Genomic DNA, 23,205 nt, shown 5'->3' with positions numbered 1-23,205 from the left:
CTTGGAGGCACTTAAAAAATTATTCCCACAATGCCTGGGGAAAGCAGGCTGAGCAGCAGCCACTTCAGTGTCTGGCCAGGGGCCACACACTCCTGCAGTGCCAGGTTGCTGTCATATGCATCCTGCTTCTTTCTTTCTCTGCATCTCCATCTTTTAGTCTGCATATGGAGCCCAGTTAAGGGAGTTTAGATGTGACCAGTTGTGCAGTCATCTATGCTGGGCATGAATTTGGATGAAAGGCTGAGTGCTGCTGGACACCAGTGGAATGTGCTGAGTAGATTGAGAGGAAACCAGCTTAGACCATGGCTCACTTCCACATCACTGGTACTGTACAGGTTCCCCATGTAAATTGCTACTCTGTGTGCCCTGACAATTACTGCCATTATTTACATGAGTCCCTCATGCATTTGGCACTTTGGGGATGGGATCAGGTCATATCCCAAGGAATGTGCAGCCTGGGATAAACAGCTATTCCTGACCCAAAGCTGGGGGAGCAGGCACAGCTGGGACAAAGGGAGGGTGACCTTCACATGAGCACCGTGCAGCATTGAGGGTGTACTGTGTTGGGGGGTGTCTTTCATGTCTCAGACTAACTTTCTAATGTTGTTGTATTGTATATGATGAAATCTGAAAAAATATGGAGAGCACTAACATGGAAAAAAGTTGACGAAAGGCAAAGTGTTTTCTCAAAAAGAGCTGTCTTTGTGAGACATTACCAAGGAAGAGTGCTGAGGTGGGAAGGATGGGACTCTGCCAATTTCTGCAGGAAAGTTGTAATTTGTTGAGTGTTTGCTAGGCTTTGTGTGGATCAGATAAGAAATAGCTATGGTTAAATGTGCTTGGTGCTTGCCTGTTTTGATTAAAGATTTATTAAAGGTCCTTTTATTAGGCAGGAGTCCCATATGAAGCTGTAATTAATGTGTGTGTATGTGTATGTTTTCTTCCTTTATTGAAGCAAAAAAATAGAAGTGGTTGGGATGGTTAGAAATAAATCAGTAATTTGTTCCCTGCACATTAGAAAAAATAACAATAATCAATTTCACAAGTTTCTAACAGCTGACTGGGTACCTTTGGCTGCATGCTGGTATCTTATGGGTCCAGGGAACATCATGAAATATTTATCCAGGAGGATACCTTAAAAGTGTGGGGCATGGCCTTCCTTTTCAGAGGCTGTTGGTCTGATTACTAGATTTGCCATAACCTGAATTGTCTGTTTCATCTTGTTTGTGTACAGGAGCTCTGCAAATAGAGAACAGTGAGGAGTCAGACCAAGGCAAATATGAATGTGTTGCAACCAACAGTGCAGGAACCCGCTACTCTGCCCCAGCCAACCTTTATGTTCGAGGTAAGAGCAGCTTCCACCCAAGGAGATCATTCTCCTCCTTCCTGAAATCTCTATGGTTTTCAGTGACAGGAGAATGTTCCCTGCCTTCTGCCCTGATTACACTGTGGATTGGGTGATGGGGTCTTTTGTTCAAAAACCAGCAAGTTCAATGATATCTTTGATCTACGTTGTGTTTGACTCACAAAGCAAATCTGTTTTTGCTGTTTATATGGTGTTACGTAAAATACTGAAACATGAGCAGAATGGGAATTCCTTTCTCTCTTGAGCTCCTTAACTTCTGTGTCATGGTTATCTTGATTGGGATCAAGGCATGGCTTAATTTTTTCAGCATAAACTAACCTTTGGTGGAGTAGTGTAAAACTAGTCATGCTCTGACCAGCCAGAGGTGCTCAGCTATACTGAGCCAATATTTAGGCCTCTGCTTTGGAATGTGTACCTTTAAAAACTGAACAGTTTTTTGGAGTTGTCCTAATCCATCTTATATGCATCAATGATTGAGCCTCAGGGTATTAATGGCTCACACTGGGAACCTGCTGGAAATTAGCCACAATTCATGTAAGGCAATTTTTCTAATGGTTATGCTATGTTGCCAATTTAAAACTGTTTTCAACATACCAAAATAACTAGGTTTTATATTAGGATAGTCTCCCGGCAGTTTTGTTGCTCTACATTGAAGGTGTTTGAATTAGCTTGGAGAGAAGCAAGTGCTAAATTCCCTGTACACTTTCTGTTAATTTCAGCAAGAATAAAAAAATGCTGCTTCATATGAAACTCTGTAGAACCAGAGTCATTGGTCAGGAGCCCCTGGGAAATGTAGTTATGGGTTTTCCCAAGAAAAGAAAGAATGTTCTTTTGCTGGTGCTTATTAGGAAGGTAGAACCAGATTTTATTTCCATATAGTAAATCAACAGACTAATAATAAAATCTCATATTCATTTCTTCCTTCCTCTGATTTAAAGAAAGAAAATCTTGAGGCTGTGTATGCATGGGTTAGTATGGAAAGAGGACAAGAGAATGATAAAGTCTTCTCATGCTGTGTGTTTGCTTCTAGGGGTGGCTTCTGGCATTGTTTTTGTTTCTTATTATGGGGGACTGCTTTTTTATTTTGCAGCGTAATTTGGATTGTAAGAGTCTTTGGAAGACTGAAGTATCCAATTAAGCATATACAGAAGATGAAGCTATATCTGTGCAGTGGAATCACTCATTTCACTCTCACAAAGTATTTATGGATGATGTTAAATTCCCTGTATTCTTGCAATTTCATTTTGCAGGCAAGCTGTACTAAAACTCATCCCAGATTGACCCTTTGCTCTCTGAGAGAAAGGATTCTAGTTACCAGGTTGGCTGTTCTTGCATAGGTTTATGTGGATATCCAGCTGTATTGCTGCAGTATTTGGGATGCTTTTGCTTCCTGTGACATGCTCAGACTGTCAATGTTCTATTTTCTATAGACATGTGGCTGAAAAAGGCACAAAAGCTTCAAGAGGTAGAAAAGCCTCTTCTTAACAACTTTACAATTTCTTACTAATGAACGCTCTTTGTTTAGCAAATGAATCCCGGAGGACTGAGGAGTGTACTGGATTTCACACTTGGCTTGTGCTCACAAGGTTCATCTGTCTTGTTGGGGCTAAGCATGGGCTCTGGGTGGTCTGCACATGTGACAGGATCCTCATGTTCACCAACAAAAGCATGTTCTTTGACATATGTTTTGCTGTTAACTGTCACTTTTTTACACATAAGTGTTTGGAACAAGCCTTTTTCTTGCACATAATCTTTACAATGTGAATCGCCAACTTACATGATCCTGATGAAGTGTTTCTGTATATTTACGACATGACACCCCATAAATTATGATGACGTTATCAGATGATGTTTCCTGTGCATACTAGGTCCTAGATGGTATTTTTGCTTACAGTTTCTGATAGCAAATGTTCTACAAAAAAATAGGTCTTACTGTTACTACATTAGTTAAATACTTCAAAAAGTTACCCAAACCAAGAACAGTATATTATTTCTTTAATGCAAGGAAAAAAATAGAAATATCTTACTTTCTCAGGTCTGGGTTGCAGGATAGAAATCCTGATTTTTTTCTTTTTGCAATAGTCCTACAGTATTGTCATTAGACACATCAGTGACTTGTAGTTGGATCTTTAGAAAGTGCCTGTATGTTTACTAGAAGGGACATAAATTAATGCTAAATTACAGTGGAAATTAAGTCTGTGGACTGCACTGCCACTGCTTGGTGGTTTTATAATGATTGACCTCATTGTAGTGAATACTCAAGCAGTCGTCCACTTCCCTGGGAAGCATGGCTGAGTGCTGAGCAGCAGCACTAATTTCCAGTCTGTGTAGTTCTTGGGACTGCTTTTGCCTGCTCTCGTTTACAGCCTATTGCTTTTCTAATAGTTCAAATGTTTGTTTGTCTCTTGACTCTGGGGATTTATGTTTTTGATCATATTCTCCCCTTCCCTAGCCTCCCAGGTAATCCTTTGTGAATGGGCTGTGTTAGAAAGCACAGGCTCATTAGCATCTTTATACTTTTCTTGCTAACAAAGGAAGAGACTGGGTGCTGAGAAGGAGTATCTGGGCACTGCTCAGGGCTTTCTATATCAATGGAAAAACAGGAGGAGGAAGTAGCAGGCTACACCAGTGTCTTGTCTCTGTAAATCCTTTAGAGCCAGCACTTCTGCACAGATGGACTTCATTAAAAGTTAAAACATTTCCACACCAGGGATTTGTAAAGGAAAATGGATGCATTTTCCTTGGAGCTATTATTTTCATCTTACTAAGTGTGCTGGAAAGCAATCCTCATAAGCCTTCTGCTTCTGGACTGATGGGTCTATCTGGCTGCTGCTGCTGAGCTGGGAAGGGGCTGGAATCAGCACTGGGAGCTGACTGCCTCCCACTGCTGGAGGCCCAAAACATCCAGACCATCAGAGGAGCAAGAACAGGGAGGATGCCAGGGCAAGGTGGCTATCTGCACCATAGCAGGGACTTTGAAGGGAGCACAGTGGCATATTCCTACCCTGGCCCTTAACCACAAGCACGTTTGCCAGTGCTGGTCTGGATGTTACCATTACCACCATGAAGAAACAATCATCCCTTTCTGGTCCGTGGTTACATCTACCAGGGTATACTGTAACAATGATTAGATTTGGGACTTGATGGTGCTGCAGGGAGAAGGGAAGGGAATAGAAACATGGAAGATATGATTCCTCTAATCCAGAGAGTTCGCTGTTTAATTTAGCAGCAAAAGATCCAAGATGTTGATTCAAGACATTTAAGAAATTGATTTAAGAGTAGAAGGCAGATTGGACGTAGTATGGGGAAAAAAAGGTGATGTCATTTTGTCATGCTCTCTGGGAGTATAGTGTAATTGCACTGATTCACCTATACTATTGAGTTTTTAGGAACACATTTCACTTTTCATTTGCCTATAACTTCAGGGACATCTGCACCAAGAGAAGAATTTTCAGCCACAAGTCTTGTCCTACGAAATGCCTGTGAAGGTGGTGGCCCGTGTGGTGCACCCCACAATAGATGCACTGTTTTTTTCCTCTTTCCCTATATGAAGGGGTTTTCTACCTTTTCCTGTCTACACATGAAGCACATGAGTAGGAAGAGTGTATGTAAGAATACACTGTGGAGTTCATTACAAGTGTTCCCCAGTGCTGCTTACAGCAGTGAGCAATGCCAGTGCTGTTAGAATAGTACTTACAGGAGCCCTGGCTGCATACTTGCCATCAAATGAGAAATGAGAAATCTGCTGCCCAGTTTTCTCTTTTTAAGTGCTGCTTTTCAGGCCTTCAAGGCACATCCCAGTGGGGCAAGTGCAGTGAGTTCTCTAGCCCAAAGTGCTACACATACTGTAGAGAAGGAGTTGCACAGCTACTTAGAAAAAAAAATAATTTAAAACTGAATTATCTGCTTTGTCCCTAAATTGCAAACTAGTAAATCAGACTGCAGTAAATAGAAATGGTATTACTGCAAAAAACTGTGCTTTCTTGATCTGCTTTTAGAAAGGCCAGGCTAGTATTTCATTGGGCAGTAGGGAACCCTGCTTGGAGTCTGAAATTCTATTTGCCAAATTTCACCAAGGAGCCATCACCCAAAATGAAATTCGTATTGCTGATCTGTCCCTAGCAGCAATTCTCTGGCCTCTGCAGGGTTTTACCCTTGAGAACTTGGCAGTAGCTTAGGCTCAGACACGGAGGGAGCTCACTGAAATGGCTACTTGTGGCTGTATGATACTTACTGCAGCAGGGACCTTGTGTAAATAATAATAATTCTGAATGACTGACATGGGCCTGGAGCAAGAAGACTTGACGCCTTTAAAAAGAACATTTTCTGCTTATGTAATATTAAAGCAGCTAAAATAGCAACAGCAGTCAAAGCTCAAGGCTATTGCCAGGAGAAGAGTAAAAGCTGAGGACAGTGGTTGAACAGTCAGCAACCAAAACTAGAGATGTCTGAAAAATGGCTAAATAACAAGGGAATACGTTTGTTTACAGCCCAGCTGTATGCACACTTCTGGCAGTGTGCTCTGTTAAACCTGCCTCTCCTCAGGGTTGATGAGGGTGACAGTACTTGACCGGAGAGGGGCACTGCCAGTGCTTGAGGGCCTGGCAGTGATCACAGGCAAGCAGAGACTGGAGAGGCTTGTGAGGGAGATGTCTGGATGACAGGAAACACGAAGCAGCAGTTGAGTCAGACTGGGTGACCCTGCCTGCTGCTCTGCACAGATGTGTGCCCTGGACCATCAGGAGAAGCAAAGGCAGGCTGTGGTAGGGCTGCAGAGCCCTCAGCAGCTGCCACATGGCTGAGGAGGCCGCGGCTCTGACGGGCCACGATGTCCCTGAGTCCCTGCACAGTCCTGACCTTGGGATAACACTGCAATACAGCAGAGACCAGTGACACTGCTGGAGGAAGGGCACTCCTGTTTATGGCATTTCAGTACTTTTAATTCCACTTCCTCTGCCCCCGGGTGCTTCTCCAGGCTGGAGCTGTGGCCGTGCTGCTGTGACCCATGACCCGTGTGGTGTGGCAGGTGCACTTGGCTGGCTGTGAGCAGGCTGGGGCCAGCACAGCCGGGGCTGTGCCACACGTGACACTGGCACTGTGGCTCGTGCTGCTGTCAGCTTCAGAGCCAGAGAAGCACATGGAGGCTTCTGACAAGTTTTCTCCTCCCCAAATATTAATATGAATATTTTTGTCATATTTTCTCCTGGCAAGGAAGTGTGTTCACCATCAGTGTGTTTCTGTGAGCATTCTGCTATGCTGTAATACTTCTAGCAATCATGGTTTAATAAATAATAGTCCTTTGTCCTTCAGCTAGCACATTCCATCTAAAGATTCCAATGTGCTTTATAGAACCCAACCAAATAAGCTTAACAATTTTGTTCCTTGCAAAGCCCTTTGATGGTTCAAAGTGCATTGCAAGGCTCAAGTATTATTATTTGTAAAATGACCTTTGTGGAAAATAGAAGGAGAGCGACTGGTGGCTCAGTGTACAATAATGCCACACAGAAATGTACTTGAAAACCTCTATCCCCCTCCTCCCCATATGACCTGCACAGACATCTGTGGAACAATTAGGCCTGCATATCGGTGCCAACTAAATGTCCATTTCCTCCCCTTCCATATCCACTTGCACAAAGGACTAAGAAATACATCTCTGGTGCTCTGAGATTTTCTGCTTATAATTGAATTCATGCATGCATATGTGTGCACTATGAATGGGGAAATGATGGTTGGGCACCCTGAGCATCCTGTCTGTCTCTCTGGGATGGAATATACTCATCACTGTGGCATGAGAGCATTGTTCCTCAGATATAATGGAAGGTTGTCTTATTCTCATGTAATCTGGCGTAAAAAAGACAATCTGTCCTTTTGTTTCTCTATACCACTAAAAGCTGTAAAGGATAAAATTTGATTTATGTGGAATCCTTGAGACACAAGATGTGCTTTTGGAGATAAGCAGGAACAGGTTCATCCCCCTCTGGGATTTTGTTAACCTCTCTGTCTTTTGGATTCCAAAGTGTATGGGTTGGCCTTTATATTAATGCCTTGCATAGCACCAGAGGGTTTTCACACAGGACAGATTCTGGCAGTTCCCAGTAGAATTGCAATACCAGTTGGGATAATGAACTTTCTTGATGCTTTCAGGGAAGTACTAGCTTCCCACTTTGGAAATGTCTTTCTTTCTTTGAGCTAGTGATCTAAACTCTTAGACCTGTGCATTCATATTATGGCCACAGCCCCCTGCCTTGTTTCAGGTTGCTAATGACCAAGACTATTCAAAAGCAGAGCCCCCCATAAATCCAAATTCATTCTTTCTACAACAAGCTGCTGTGGTTGGAGTATTGCTGCTGCTGCACAGACAAGCACATCTGTGGCAGAGTAAAAGCCAAATTCAGTCAGCATAGGAATTTCTGCCTGTAGATCATGAGAGCTGTCTGACAGTCAGGACTGGCAGACGTGTGTCTGATACGGCCTTGCTCTTTGCTTCTTTGCTGTTTCAGCTTGGATCTCAAATGGAGCCCTGTTTTTACCTTCTAGAGTTTGCTATCCTCTGATGGCTTCTCTGCTGTGACTTGGCTTGCACTTAGACTGCCATGTTCAGCTTTAGCTGCCAGGCAGCTCAGGTTCGTGAGGCTGCAGCAGCGTGCCTAGTGAGCCGTGGTGTTCTGCACAGGGGATACTCTGGGTAACCCCAGGCTTAAATCCTCTGCCTCTGTCCCTGCATGGTGGGGAGGCAGATGTTATTTACCATCACTGCTCAGTCATTTGTTCTGTAAAAAAGCAGAGAAACCCTTGATAAAACGTGCTTTTTACCTTAGGAGTGACATGGATAGAGAACTGGAGATAAGGGATCATGTGAATGGAACCTGTAAGGAGATGAAACTTTCAATTTACCAGGTTTATCTCAGATAAAGCAGCAGCTGTTTAAGCCTTAACTAAGGGAAGAGCAGAGAGAACTTCCTGCCCTCTTGCTTTACAGCTGTTCCAAAATAGCCTGCTGCTGGTTTTTATTGCTTATAAACCACTAATATAAAATGAGATTAAGAGATAATCCAGCAATTAATGACAAATAGCAGGTCCTAAACTTGTTCGTGTTTGACAAACCGGAAAGCTATCTGTTTGAATTAATGTGTTTCACACGTGTCTCCTCACCTTTCCAGCTCTAATCTGAAGTGTCAACACCTGTGGAAAGCCACTGCTGGAGCCTAGTCCTGTCCATGCCCACTGATGCAGTATGATCCCTGCCAGATTCCCCAAAACAAAGCTGCTGGCTGTCCCCCAGCTGGAGCAGCATCCCTCACTTTGTCCCCAAGCAGGCCAAGTGGCACCACAATGAGTCCCCTTGATCAGGCTAGGGTCTCTCAGTCCCTCCCAAGGAGAGGGGTTGGCTCTGGGGGCTTCAGCAGCAAGGACAGGTATTCCTGTAGCTGTTCCAGCAGCATCCCTCCGTCTCACACCCTTCACCAGCCTCTTGCCCTTCAGTCCCACATTCCCAGTGGGTGTAGTGGGTTGGTCCATGCTGGCAGCACTTGGAGTTTGTGTTGCTCTATTGCAATATTAGTGCTGCTTTCCAGAAATGAAGCCTTCCACAAGCTCACCTGGTTTGCCAGAAGCACTGTCCTTCCTAAGCAAGGGCAGGAAACAAATCCTCCCTGTTGGGAAGAGCTGAGCAGGAGGCAGAGCCCCTCATTGCCTGCTGAAGCCATGCAGATGTGATACGCTCCATTAGATTAGGAAATAAAGTGCTGGCTTGGGAGCAGCAATAAAGAGGTTCCCTCCCATCACGGGGTCTCACAGGATCAAATGAGCCTTATGCTAAGGTTTTGTAGAGCAAGAGGTAAATCCCTTTTCTAAAGCAGGATGAAGAAAACCTGGACTTTAAGCTTAGGACTGTTTTAAAGATGTCTTGGTAGAGCTCCTTGCTCGATGTGGCCCTCACTTACGGGTCAGTGAAGCTCTGAGTTGGCTGGTTCAAGTTTCCTGGTATCAGTTCAATTGAAAAAAAGGTAAATAAGTGTTTTGCTGTTCTCCAGCAAGCTCCATTACACTCCATAGGCCACTGTGGTAGCTATTATTGGTAGCTTGTTGCCTTGCCTGTACTGTGTCAGTGTTGGTTAAAATCCTGTCTTGTGATTGCTGGAAATGGCTTACTGTACTGTTGCACTGTATAATGCCACATGCTGTTCTCTAATTTGCAGTGTTTCTGCTGGAAAGCAAATTCCTTCCCCCACCTTCTCCTTCCCCCGTCAAAAATGTGACTCATAAGCAGTCTTTAACTATCAAATCCATTTGTGTATTCTCTCAGCGAGGGTTCGATTACAGCTGGTATGCCACAGATCTGTAGCTGCAGTGAGGTCACTCCTGCCAGAGAAATAAGATCTCCTTTGTCTATAAGGAAAATGCAACTAACCTTCTGCTGTCTCTCCTGCAGGAACAAAAACTGGGACCTGCTCAATTCTCTGGGTGTTTTTGTCCTTCTGATTTCTTGTCCATCTCTCACTCACAGCACAATGTACCAATAAGGCTCTCAAAACTGAGCCCAGCTGAGACTGTGCTTGTCTGTCACTTGCCTAATACCTCTCTGCTGCATTTAGCTCTTTGTTTGGAGAAGGGAAACAGCTCTTCATGGTAGAAGATTTTCGATTCACCACTTGGAGCATTTCTTTCATACTTTATAAAATTTGGATTTACATATATGGTCTTCCCAGTCTGTGGTCAATGGGTTTAAAGTGCCTTTGCCATCATCTCTGTAGCTGGAGTGAGTGTATGGGAGCACATGTGTGATGGCTGGAGTCCTTTGCTCTGTGTGTGTGTGAGTGTTCTGCACATGTAAACATGTCTGTGTGTCCAGCATCTGGCCCAGAGCAGGGCTGTCCCTGAAGCACCCTCCGTGTGGGGATGTTGGGATGTGCAGTCCCCTCTGCCCTGCGGCCAGGAGTGGTGAGTGGGTCAGGGAGGCAGAGGGGCCAGCCCTGCTCTGGGCCAGAGCAGTGTGAGTGTGGCCTCTCTTGTCCTTGCCGTGGAGTGGTGTGTGCGTGGTGGGAAGTCATGGCTGACCTCTGTAGTCTTGTCTTGTCGTTTCAGTGGTGTGCGGACAGATGAAGCTTGGCCTGTTTTTACTCTCTGTGTTTTTCCTTGTCTTTTTTTATTCCCTCCTCATCTTCATCGCACTCTGCCATCAAACAAAACAAACTTTCATCTCTCAGATCAGCGAGAAGGTTGGTCCTTTTCACTTCTTATCCATCTACAGTACGCCACGTCAGATGGGACTTTTCCAGTAGGGAGAGGAGAGCCATCCCCAAAAGGGGAGGGGGCCCTGCAGACTGGCTCCTTTCCAGGCACAGCCACAGTGTGCCTGGTGAAATCTGCTTACTGTTTGCTGTGACTCTGGTGATGGCATTGATACTTCGCTTGCATGCCTTTGTTGCTTGAGATTTAAAGTGCACAGAATATATTTTGCATGCAAATACCAGCCAGGGCAGTTTTGTCAAAGGCAGGGTAGGAAGAAGTGCATGCTGCTCTCTGTGGGGTCCTTTTCTAACTCTTTAGTTGTGCTAGGTGCAAGTGTAAATCCTCTAAACTGCTGCTGCTTTCTGGCTGGAGAGCAAGAACAGTCTTTGGAAGCAGAGATCAGAATGATCAGTCCCCTCACAAGCTGCTGGAGAGTGTGGGATCCTTAATTCATCCTGAAGCTTTAAAAGTTTTAGCTTTCTCTAGAGGCAAAAAGCTTACTTTGATCTCAGCTGGAGGAGAACCCAGCATGCTGTCCTCCCTTGCCACAAGGCAGCAGGGGCAGCTGGCTGAGATCCAGATCCTTTGTGCTAAGGCAACTTCCCTGCTCCTCAGCAGTCCCTGCATTGGGGTAGCCCATTTTCCATGCTCTGTCCATGCTCAGACAAGAGCCCTTTGCACAAGCAGGTCTGCCTCTCCTTCTTTCTCTGGGGCTGGGTCTTCCTCCTGCAGGCAGGAGAGCTGGGAGCTCCAGCAGTGGCCCCAGCCACACCAAAGGTGGCTCAGGGAGGCCCATGGTGACAGGCACAGGAGCTTGTAGCCACTCAGCAAAACCTGACTGGTGCTTTGCTCTGCTCTGTCCTGCTGCTCTCAGAGAGCCAGAGGTGAATAAAGGACAGTAGTGAAAGGCAGTTCCAGCCTTTAAATTAAATCTAGCTCCAGACCTAGCTCAAGGCACTCATGATTTCATGCTGAGGAAAGCTGGTGTTTCTGGCAGAAGTCTTGGTTCAGTTTCCAGACATGATTCCTTCCCTGAACAGGTTCTATGGGGGTCTGTCCTTCCACACCCACTGACGGTAAGGGATGCTCACACTGCTCCCCAGGTAGCGTGGGGAAGAGACCCTGGCTTGTCTCACACAAACTATCAGGCAGCTGGATGAATTGTCTTATGATCATCACTGGAACAAGTTTTAACAAATTGTCATAGCAGCTGTTTCAGTACACTGAGTTCGATCCCATTTCTCTCGCTGGAACATGCTCTCATTTAGATTGTACTGAGGAACGGGACCTTTGTTGTTTACCTTCTAAAAATAGATTTTGTGGAGGATAAAATTACCTCAGCACAAGACAATGATGAAAAATGAGAACAAGGAAGAAAAGAGAGGAAATCAAAGCCAAGGCCCAAAGCCTCCCAGATTTCAGTGAATTTGAAGCACTGCTGTGATGGCTGAGACACCTCTGGAGACTAAACCTTTGACGGGGCACTTAAGTGTTTTAGCCACATGGTTTAGCTGAAGGGAGGCAGCTGAGAATGGGTATAAGGCAGCAGGAGTGAAGAATTTCTCATTCTTTGTGTCAACCCTTCCTTCCCACTCCACCAAAAATACCTACATACACAAATATTTAATGTGAAACCAGAAATTAGTTTCTAAATATTCCATTGGGGTTTGCCATGCTTATAATTTGTTTGGCACTGATAATTACATCGTACATTTTTCCAGCTTTACTTAAAACTGTGTACTGCTAACCCATGCATTTAATTATTGCTCTATGACTGCTACAAGGTTATTTATTAACAAGTTATTTTATCTTGATACAGTGGATCTTTTCTCTTATTCCCCTCCTTAATGTTGTGTTATTTTCATCAGAGAAATTTCTGAGAGCAAATGCAAATTGCAGAGCTCCACAATCTTGCTCTTGCTCTCCCTTACTTTGCTATTAGTATGTCAGTATGCTGAATGCTGATGTGTCTCCAGTGCTGCACCACTGTAATGATATATCCTCTTTTATATGTGGTTGTCAGCACAAATAATTAGACCTAAAAGTTATAGCTGAAATATAATCCAAAAATGGCAAGGCCCTGTTTTGGAAATTGTCTATAAAATGTCAGCACTCAAGGATACATTGGGAGCATAAATAGTACAGCATTGTTTGAGCACAAGATTAGACTGTAAATGCATTTTTTCTGGTTCCAATTTTTCCTCTCCTTCTGTTGGTTCTGTCAATAGGTTGTGAGACTTCAGCAACTGCCTTTCTGTTTGAAGTCCTTTTGTAAAATGATAGCACTGGGGAGAGATGAAAGGTGTGTACAGATGAGTAAACCATGCAGACCAATGATTATATTTGAGGATAGCTCCTAAATTAGCTCCTGAGTTGGAGGAGGTGGTTCCTGAGGAAGGCAGGAGTTTTGGCAGGTGACCAGTCTGGCAAGGGCAAGAAGGCACCCTGTTCACCAGGGATCCTTCAGCTTGCCTGGCTCGAGTAATGAATTGGACAGTCTCACACTCAGAGATGTGCCCCTGCTTTGCACTCTGCTGCTCATCCCAGCTGGGAGGTTAGAGCAGAGCCCCCTGACCTTGCCTTGTCTGTGCTGGGACTGGGGAGGAGCAGCAGACCAGGCAGTCCTAGTTCTCCTTCAGAGCAAAAGGGACTCTGGCTGCTGTTCCCTTGTGCAGAGGACAGGCAAAGGGGAGAGGATGTCAGGACCCGAGCAGCTGGAATTGCCTCAGAGAGGAGCAGAGAAGCATGCAGAGCACAGGCACAGCTCCATCACCATGGGGCAGCACCCAGTGAGCACGCAGGAAGGAGAAAAATGAGGCCCAGAATTAGATGCCAGGTAGGCATGATGCAAAGGAGGCCCAGAAGCAGGAGTGGGCAAATAGAGGTGCCTGGATCTCTGCAAACCAGAGGGAGGGGTGTTAGCATTGTCATCTTCTAAGCTGTACTGTGGCCAAGGGAGCCAGCAGGAAAATTTGGAAATTTGGTTTCCCCCCTCCCTAGCAGCACTGCACAACTTTGGAAGCCTGGGTAGTCCTCCTGGCACTTTGTGTTTCTAGCAGAGCCTCACTGGATCCAGCAGGGTCTCAGCACATGAGAGGGACTAACAACACCAGCCTGAGTGCCCTGAGCTTAGAGCCTACAGCTTTTGCAGCCAGCAGCAGGGAGGAGGGTGTCCCTGGTTCTCCAAAGGGGTAACTTCACCCTCGGAGGGAACCTGAGACGTGTGGAAACAGCCACTCTGTGCTGAAAGGAGCCAGGCAATCGATTGAAGCTCTTTGCTCTCACGGCAAGGAATGTGCATGTTAGTGCATGCTGAATTATTAACATTTCTCAACCTTTGTGGCTCTAGTGTTGCTTGCTCCCCTCCTTCCCCCCAGCAGTCCCCCCTGTGAGTGGGGAGCCAGACTCCACAGTGTCTTTTCTCCTGGTCCTGTGAGATCCAGGGCATGGGCTCAGGTTGCACTGCACTCACTGCTCCGAGTTTCACTTCACTTCCTTAGGAATGCTCTTGGTGGGGAGATATGCAGAATAGTGGGCTAGCACAGAGCCCTTATGATGTCTGTTCTCTGGATGAATTATAATGAATCTCATTTTTGACAGTCTGCAGGTTTAGTTAAACCCCTGAATTATAGTATTGTCCATTGAAATAATTTTAATATTCACAGTAGTTTTCCCTGTGCTGTTCTTGCAAAACCTCTGAACCACCTTCTTCTGATCCTTATCCAAAAAGAAGATTAAAAAATTATTGCAAATTCTAGTCAAGAAAATTGTAATTAAAAGGGAAATTTCATTGCTGCAAAAAATGAAGAAAACAAAATTTTCTGGAGCACTTAAGGTAGAATCATGGACTGTAATAACCCATGTGATTTGACTTGTAAATTGGACAGAAATTCCAAGAATGTTGCTTTTTGAGGAGTTACACTGATTTAAATTATTACCAGACTCTTACGCTAGAGAAGCTAGCAACTTAAATTGCTGGCTTGAGCCTGAGGAATGTGTTGATGGTGCTCTGCAAGCTGCTGTGAGAGCTGTGCCAGCTCTTGCTAATGCTAACTGACAGCATCTCCCCTTCTCCCTCCATACTGACTGGGACAAGAAGCTGCCAATTATCCCCCAAGAGGATGGGAGGCTGATGGAGCCCATCCCTTCCTTTGCATATACTCCTGAGAGAGCACTGTCTGGGCCAGATCTCTTACTGAAGGCACTGCCCTGACCTCCTCCCACCTCTCATGTAGAGAGCTGACCCCTGCACAGGGCATCCATTTTTAGCAGCTGGGTGCCTTGGGCACTGCTGCTCTCTGGTGCAGCGAGCCCATCTCAGCAGCTCTGCTGGTGTGCAAATGAGGGGAAGATGGCTCAGCCATTCTGGGTTGCAGGAATGCACCACAGAAGCCTGTTTAAGCACTCCTCTGTTGCCAGGCTGGAGAGCTGAGGCTCCTCACAGCACCTGCAGGCTGTGGTGTGCAGGAGGCACAGCCCATGTCGAGGCTTGTGAGGGGGTCTCATACTGTTTGATCCACAGTAGAGTTTTCCTTGCCATTCATCCCTTTTCTAAGCACAGGAATGCACCAATCACCTCTGCTGCTCCCGTGTGTGTGGCACAGGGGGGGAGAGTGACTTCCCATCACCCTGCAGAGCGCTGCAGCAGGGCCCTGAGCCCCAGTGAAGTGCCTGTCCCCTCCCTGCAGGGCAGCAGGCAATGTCAGCCCTGACATCCCTCGAGAGAGGCAGCACAGCCACCACAGGTCCTGCCCCTCTGCAGGACACATCAAGGGTGACACAGCACCAATGGGACTCACACAGCCCCAGGAGCACCCTGAAAGCAGGAGCTTGGCAAGGGGACTCATGTGGGGTGCAGGGGAGTCTGCAGTAGGCTGTGCTGCCTCCGGTCTCACAGGGCTGGAAGTGAAAAATCTGTTTGTGCATGCTGGGCTCTGACCTTTCTGCATGGCCTTGTGTCCTCCAGTTTATTGTCTTTCCAGGTCCTTGTTTGTATTTGTGTGCCTTCCCTCTCCCTGTCCTGCCCTTCCACCACTGTCTGTCTGACTTTGTAGTGGCCTCCGGTGCCTGCTAGCCTGTTTGCCTTGTGCATGTGTGTGAGTGCTCTGTGCACACCTATGGCATTATCCTCAAAGTTTGCTTTTTTTCTGTTTTAATACAGCTTGGGTGGGTGGGTTTGGTCCTTTGGTGGGGACAGAATTTGAACAGCTTCTACCTGGAATAATTCGACGCCATGTTCATTGGAAAATAAACCTGACTCCTAATGAATGGTGCTGGGATGCTTTGGTTGGAAATACATGCCATCATGTTAAACCATTGCCATGTCCATCAGGTTAAGTCTGTATTCTCATGACTGCATAGCATTTGAGTACACTTTCAGTTCTGTCTCATTTGGGGAGCACTGCCCCGTTGGTCAGGTAACATTTCACTGGTGATTGCTCATGTAGGTATTGATTTGAGATTTAATAATTGATTAAAAGAAGCATCCAGCAAGACTTTGGATTTATATTCAAAAAAAAAAATTGCAAAGGAAGTTATCCTTAAGTTATCCTTACCCTGGTTGGTAAGGAGCTAATGAGCCCTGTTTTGTCACTGAGACAATGTGTAGTACACACACAATGTTGACAGTATTGTTTAATTTATCACAAAGTCTTAGCTCTGTTGTACATGCAAGTGTGGGGGCTTCTGTGTTCAGTCTATTTCTGCAAACCTGATGGTTTGGGGATGAATCATCAAAGAGAGCACTAGTGAAATTTGATTTGGGTAGAGCCAGCTTGGCAAGCGGAGCTGACACCTCTGCGGCTCACGGGGCTGTCAGCAGCTTTGCTGTCTGCGGAGATGCCGCGGTGGAGGAGCCAGGCCAGCAGAGCTGTGAGTCCCCGGGCCCCCATCGCCCATGGGGCTGGCCACACCCGTGGCCTGTTGTGACCTGGCCCTGCTCAGGCTCCTGCCCCGTTCCCAGCTGCCCCCAGCCCTGCAGCAGTCGCTGCCCCACCAGCCCAGTGCACGGATGGAGAAGCACAATTGGCAGGGAGAGGCTCCTCGCAGCCGGTCAGTCGTGACCCCAGCCGCTGCTCAGGGCTGCTTTTCCAGTGGAGGAGGCTAGAGGAGAGCAGAGCTGCTGGGCAAAACACATCCAAGCAGTTTCCCTTTTTAACTACAGACTGAAATGAGCTTGCCCAGAGGAGACAAAGATTTACTGAGCACAGTTGTTTCTCTACCCTTGCTTAAATAGGCCCATAACACTAACCCTGAAGAAGGGACCTCATTTCTCAGTGTCATTTTCCTGACGGGAATGCATATGGCAGGCAGCTTTAGAGCTTTATTGTAGCTGAGAGTTGCTTACAAATAAGTCTTGAATGAAATACCCAGCAAGGGATTGATAGGAAGAGAAGCTGTGCAATGCAATAAGGAGGAATACATCTCCCAAAGAGCTGCCATGAAGGTGGGAAAGGTTCTGCTAGCCCAGCTCTCTTCTGTCAAAATGGATATGATCTCACATCTGTCAGGATTAGTTCTCTCTTGCCCAGCAAGGTGATCTCTTCAGGCCCTGACAATGTCATGCAGCTCGGGTGACTATTTTCTGAGCCAAGGTAGAACCTGAGTTACATTTTGAAAGGAATTATATTTTATTTAGCAGCACACGTGTGCTAATTCAAAAAGAAACCCTTCTGCTGCCCCTGCCCAAACCCTGTGAGGTTTAGGGAATGGGCTGCTTTGCTCCAGAGCTAATAAATTGAGCAGGTGATTCCGTTTTGCAGAGCTTCAGCGGGCCCTGCGCGAAGTGTGTGACTGGCATTTGTGCATGCTCTCTAATTAGAAGGATGTAATTTAAATGGAGGAATGTTTCATGTTAGTAATATGATTTCAAAAGGCTATGTTTGGAGGGAACGGATTGAGCCATCTCTTAATGAGTTCTGCTAATAAGATGCCAGTGGCTAAAGAAGGATAGCAAAGTGTGTGCAATTTGGCAAAGTAGTGAACAGCTTTTGCACTTCATTTTATCTGTCCTGAGGGATAGACAGGCAAAAACGTTGACTGCCCCTCATGTACCCCCGCAGTGCAGCTGAGTGCTCTCTGCTGGTGCTGTGGCCCTACTAGCTGTCTCCTCCTTGTTTCAGTGCGGCGTGTTGCTCCTCGATTCTCTATTCCTCCGAGCAACCACGAGGTGATGCCTGGGGGGAGCGTGAACCTCACCTGCGTGGCAGTAGGTGCTCCAATGCCATATGTGAAGTGGATGGCTGGTGTGGAGGAGCTGACCAAAGAAGATGAGATGCCCGTTGGTAGGAACGTCCTGGAGCTCAATAACATCATGCAGTCTGCCAACTACACCTGCGTGGCCATCTCTTCCCTTGGCATGATCGAAGCCACAGCCCAGATCACTGTCAAAGGTAAGGAACTGTTACTTGCAGTGCTCCTGTTTGGGTTTCAGTAATGTAGCCCTTTGCCAAAGTTTCTTGGCTGCTGCCAATTGACTGCTCTCTTCTGTGACTTTTCCAGTTTGCAAGGGAGGTTCCCAAACCCAAAACTTTGTTTTTTCCTGCTCACAGTATGATGAGATATTTGCTCTGAAGGTCATTTTCCTCTCTCCTGCAAGTGGCATGGTAGACAAGCTTGTGTCAGGCCAGCTTGTGTCCTTATTATGCCATGAGAGAACCTCGCTGAGTCTGTGTTGGTCTCAGCAATGTCTGGCTTGTTCAGTGCATCAGCAGGATCAGCTCCACACAGTGGTGGGCCAGGGTGTCTTGGGGCAGGGTCTGTGGATGTCTGCAGTCAGAGAGCTGTTCACAGAGATGTCCTCTTGCAGTAAGGGTGAGACAAGAAGGTTAATCCCAGCAATGTGAAGTGTCCATGAGCCTCAACAGAATGAGCATCCTCCCTCCCTGCAGGGAGGAGCTATATGAGTTCATTTGAAATTTGTTATGTAATCCTCTGTAAATGTCTTCCCTTACTGCTCTGCCCCTTTCCCTTTCTTTTTCTTGTGTTGCTGTCCTTCAGCTGTACTTTCTGCTGAGGTTTCACAAGTAGCTTTGCTCCAAAGAGGATATTGTTGCCAATTGCTGACCACAGGGTAGCCCACCCACTAACAGGAGGCTGAAGGTGTCCTGCCTTTCCCATCTGGGGCCTATCAGAGCCGCAGTATCCGTTTCCTTCTCTGCTTGCAGTTGATTTGTAGCGCAGATTACCACAGATATGTCGTCTTTTGAGTCTGTCTGTTCTTGCAGGCCCCTTCCTGCACTAAGGCCACCTTTAGCACAGAGTTCCTGCTTGAACAAGTCAGAGAATTGAGTGTTAGCCCTCTCTGACCTGGAGATAACAGGAAATTCTCTGGGCTAGTCAGAGGATGCTTTTAACCTCTGCCGCACCCAGCTCCCTTTACTCCCAACACCTGCTCCTCAATACCTTTTCCAGCTTCCCTTTTCATACAGAGAACAGTGGTTACCTTGCTATAGTAGATACACAAGAGCATGTAGGAAAAAGGGCCATGATGGGATGGTGGTCTGGTCTTGGAGGGAAGAGGTGGGAACTGCACCATTGCACTGATGGTTTGCAGCATTTCATAGCTGGAATGCCTTTGCCTCCATCCCTCACTGCCCCAGGACAGGGAGCAAATTGCTCAGCTCCTTTTGCCCTTCACCTTCCTCCTTGTGTCCTTGTCTGCTTTTTCTACACCTTTATTCTGGATATCTTACTGCCTCTGTCCCAAATTCCTTCACCCAGTGTTGCTTCTCCTGTGTTTGCTGGCAAGCAGAGCATTTTCAGCGCAGACAGGAGCAGCAAGATTACAAAGAACTGACTGCACTTAAGTGTGTTGAAAGTACCAGACCTGCCCTTGCTCACATGGAGGGTGCACACCCAACAGCTGTCAGGAGTCAAATTTGTGGGTCTTCAAAAGAAAAGGAGTTTCATCTGTCCTTGAAAGCCTGAGGGATGCTGTGAGAAATCTGTTTCTTGAGGCCATAATACTTTGCAGGTTGGGTTTGCCCTCCCTGAGTCGTCCATGGGCAGTGGTGAAGTGTCTGGCTGTGGGTTGTGTGCCCTCCCCTCACATGCCAGTTCAGCCCTGATGATCTTCTCAGTATTCATGTTGTGGTAGCACTGGAGAAGGCATTCTCTGGTACTCAGAGCAGGCATGCCCTGTGCTAAGGAGCTTGCCTTCCTCAGCTGAACATGTGAAAACTAGAAACCTGATGGCTTTGCCAATGAATGAAGTTCTTGAGTATCTTAATTTGGGTTGAGCATTTTCCCTAGTTCCTTCTCAAGCATGACTGCATTACAAGTCACTAATTACTTTAGAGTGGTTTGTAGGAGGTTTAAACTTACTGTAGACTTTAATTCAGTCATTGTACTAAAGTATTTGTGTACTCTGCAACTCTCTCTCACACACAGTCATTCTTTTTCTTTGTTCTTGTGGTAAAATGGTAAATCTGGACATGTGTATTTGCAGTAGTTGTGTTCTCATTGACACTTCGGAGGTATTATTGTCAGAGTTCTTCTGTAACAATTTACTGTCTGGTTGCAGTTTGACACACCACCCAGTGAAATAGTGGATATGAAAGTTGGTAATTTCTCTGGCTGTATCTCTCCTGCATGTACTGTAATACTTACAAAGCCTTGCCCCATCAACCCTTCTAACAGCATTGTTCATGAACTACCTTTGGCCTAAGATACTGCCTCTCTGGAAGCAAGAGCATAACTCCAGATTACTTTGGTGCTCTGATTGCTTTACTGTGTAAATCAGCTGTGCACCTGGCTTCTGGGGCCAGCCCAGCCCAGCAAGCATCTTCCCACTGCCGGGTGAACCCCCATGACAGAAACATTCCTGCATCCCCGTTGAATTACTTTTATTTAGCCTGCTGCTGGTAAGTGCGTCAAGCACATCTAATAACATGATTGCTCTGTTTATCCTTCCATTAAGAACCACTTCAAGCAATATATGGTAATATAAAAATGCATGTTATAGAGTATGAAATGATTTCTGCCTTTTAAAGAAGAATGTTAATGGGAGGTGGCAGCTCCATTTTTATCCCCGTGCACATTGCAAGGTTTGAGCTGACTGAATTATTTAAATCACACCTCTCTGCCTTCCAATTGCAGCACTGCCAAAACCTCCAACAGAGCCATTAGTGACTGAAACAACAGCTACCAGCGTGACCCTCACCTGGGATTCAGGCAACTCTGACCCCATTTCATATTACGTCATCCAGTACAAGCCCAAATCCCTGGAGGGCCAGTTCCAGGAGGTGGATGGTGTGGCAACAACCCGCTATAGCATAGGTGGGCTCAGCCCCTTCTCTGAGTACGAGTTCCGGGTCATCGCAGTCAACAACATCGGCAGGGGTCCCCCCAGTGAGCTGGTCGAGGCCCGGACAGGAGAGCAAGCTCCTTCAAGTCCACCCCTCAAAGTGCAGGCACGGATGCTGAGTGCCAGCACCATGCTGGTGCAGTGGGAGCAGCCGGAGGAGCCCAATGGACAGATCCGAGGGTACCGCGTGTACTACACCACGGACCCGCACCTGCCTTTGAGCGTGTGGCAGAAGCACAACACTGATGACAGCCACCTCACCACCGTGGGCAGCCTCATCACAGGCACCACCTACAGCATCCGTGTCCTGGCCTTCACTTCGGTGGGCGACGGGCCCCCCTCAGACATCATCCAGGTCAAAACTCAGCAAGGGGGTACGTATGGAGTGGGGCAGCGGGGCTCAGCTGAGTGTCTGACCTGCACCAGGCATCACAACTGCACTTGCTGCTCAAATGAGCGCATGTCAGAGAGGGTCGGGGGGCATTCCCACCCCACAGCCATCGGATTTATGCTGTCAGATTGTCCTGGGGAGCTGCTATCAATCTCCATGCAGGTAACAGCCCACACTTTTGTCTGAGATACAGTGGCTAAAAACGTGACACAAAGTCCTGGACACGGGTGTCAGCACCTGTGTAACTGCTGGACCCTTCTGGGGTCTGAGTACACTGTGGAAGGAAGGATCTGGGATGCAGTGAGGGTCTGGAAGTGAGCACGATCCCCATAGTCACCCACCAGAGTGACAGAGATGCTTGCTTGTGGCCTGAGATGTTCTAAGAGCACAGTACAGGAGAGAAGGAATGTTCTGGCAGAAATGAAAGAGGATCCTCACAAAGTGAAATGCTGACTTTGCTACGTCATACAACTCTTCTTGCCTCTTCTGGCACTAACCATCTGTTTGTTCCCCAGTTCCTGCCCAGCCAGCTGACTTCCAGGCAGAAGCAGAGTCTGATACCCGCATCCTGTTGACATGGCTGCCCGCCTCTCAGGAACGCATTACTAAATATGAGCTGCTGTACTGGGAAGGGGAGGATGGCACTCAGGTGAGCATCCTGCCTGGCAGCTCTTGGGGCTGGACATGGCAGGTTATCAGCTTGGGAAGGGTGTGTGCTCCAGCCAGGGTGGTAACAGAACTGTTTCTTTGTGTTTCTTTTGCCTCAGTGGTGTGCAATAGGAACGTGGCATTCTGGTTTCTGTGTAAGTGACTTCAACAGTTCTTGTTCATGCTGGCAAAGTAGTTAGTGACTGGTTTGGGACTGGAAAGGCTCAGAATGCTGTGACAGCATCCCTGAGGCACGCTTACTGCTGGTGCCTCTGAACAGTCACACTTCCGGGCAAGTCTGAAATGGCCTCCAACATGTGTCTCTGGCTCCAGGACTGGTTACATGTAAAAAGCAGATTGAAGGTAGCCTAGAGAGAGCCCTTCCACATTTACTGCAGGTCCCTAAAGGAAGTCTAGTTCAAGATATATCAAAGGTAGTGCTGGTTTCAAGACAGCACAGCAAGAATTGTGCCATGACACCATCACAGTGTCCAATGGTTTTCTCCCTCTCCTCTTATTATAGTGGCGTGAGAGCTGCCAAAAATAAGTGTCTTTCAGGTGAAATGTCAACAAATCAAGCTCTTTTCCAGCAGTGTTTCGGTGCATTAGAGATCCTGAGTGCTGCAGAACAAGGGCTTTACTCTGTTTCACAGGCAATATGCTGTCTACTGGGAGAAAGCAAACTTGTGTGTCCTGTGCTCCTTGTCTGAACTTGTATAGCTGGACCCAGCATTCCCACAAAGCTCTAGACTAGTGAGTGCAGTCTGGACACCAGACAGTATAGCCTGGCTGTGACAGAGGCCTGCTTCCCTGCAGAGTCCTGGTGTGTCACCCAGGAAGCTCCGTGCTTTGGAGTCCTGCAGGACTGCAAGCAGGTTTGGCAGCGTGGCTGGGACTTTTCGTGGGTCCAGAATGGCTGCGCACCAGCTTTTCTGTATCCTCCAACTACACCAAATAATCTATTTCCTTTTTTTTTTGGCAGCAAAAGGTGGAGTTTGACCCAACCTCCTCGTATGCCGTGGAAGGTCTCAAACCAGACACATTGTATAAGTTCCGTCTGGGTGCCCGATCAGAGCTGGGGGTAGGAGTTTACACCCCCACAGTGGAAGCCAGAACTGCCCAATCCAGTAAGTGCCTGACACTCAACACTGCTGGAGACAAAGCAAAAGCAGTCCATTTTCCATCTCCTGGGCACAGAGAAGCCCAGTGCCTCTGCCCTTGTAGGTTTGCAGGGATGCTGGCATGCAGTTTGCTAAAGGGAGT

The 23,205-nt window shown here is 46.8% G+C and overlaps 1 protein-coding gene across 13 annotated transcripts in view; it reads left to right on the top strand.

Annotated features, from left to right (window-relative positions):
- Positions 1–23,205, top strand: part of PTPRF (protein tyrosine phosphatase receptor type F) — a 374,864-nt gene that overhangs the window by 283,433 nt on the left and 68,226 nt on the right. For all 13 annotated transcript variants that reach the window (XM_066556139.1, XM_066556138.1, XM_066556135.1 and 10 more), the window contains 5 exons: positions 1,235–1,345; positions 17,719–17,988; positions 20,696–21,277; positions 21,810–21,943; positions 22,925–23,069. In XM_066556139.1, coding sequence (XP_066412236.1) covers positions 1,235–1,345; positions 17,719–17,988; positions 20,696–21,277; positions 21,810–21,943; positions 22,925–23,069 — 1,242 coding nt within the window. The remainder of the gene's footprint in view (positions 1–1,234; positions 1,346–17,718; positions 17,989–20,695; positions 21,278–21,809; positions 21,944–22,924; positions 23,070–23,205) is intronic.

The sequence above is a fragment of the Molothrus aeneus genome, chromosome 9 (assembly GCF_037042795.1).
Source record: "Molothrus aeneus isolate 106 chromosome 9, BPBGC_Maene_1.0, whole genome shotgun sequence".
Classification (NCBI taxonomy): Eukaryota; Metazoa; Chordata; class Aves; order Passeriformes; family Icteridae; genus Molothrus; species Molothrus aeneus.
Note: the sequence above shows the minus strand (reverse complement) of the source record. Positions and strands in the feature narration are given on the sequence as shown.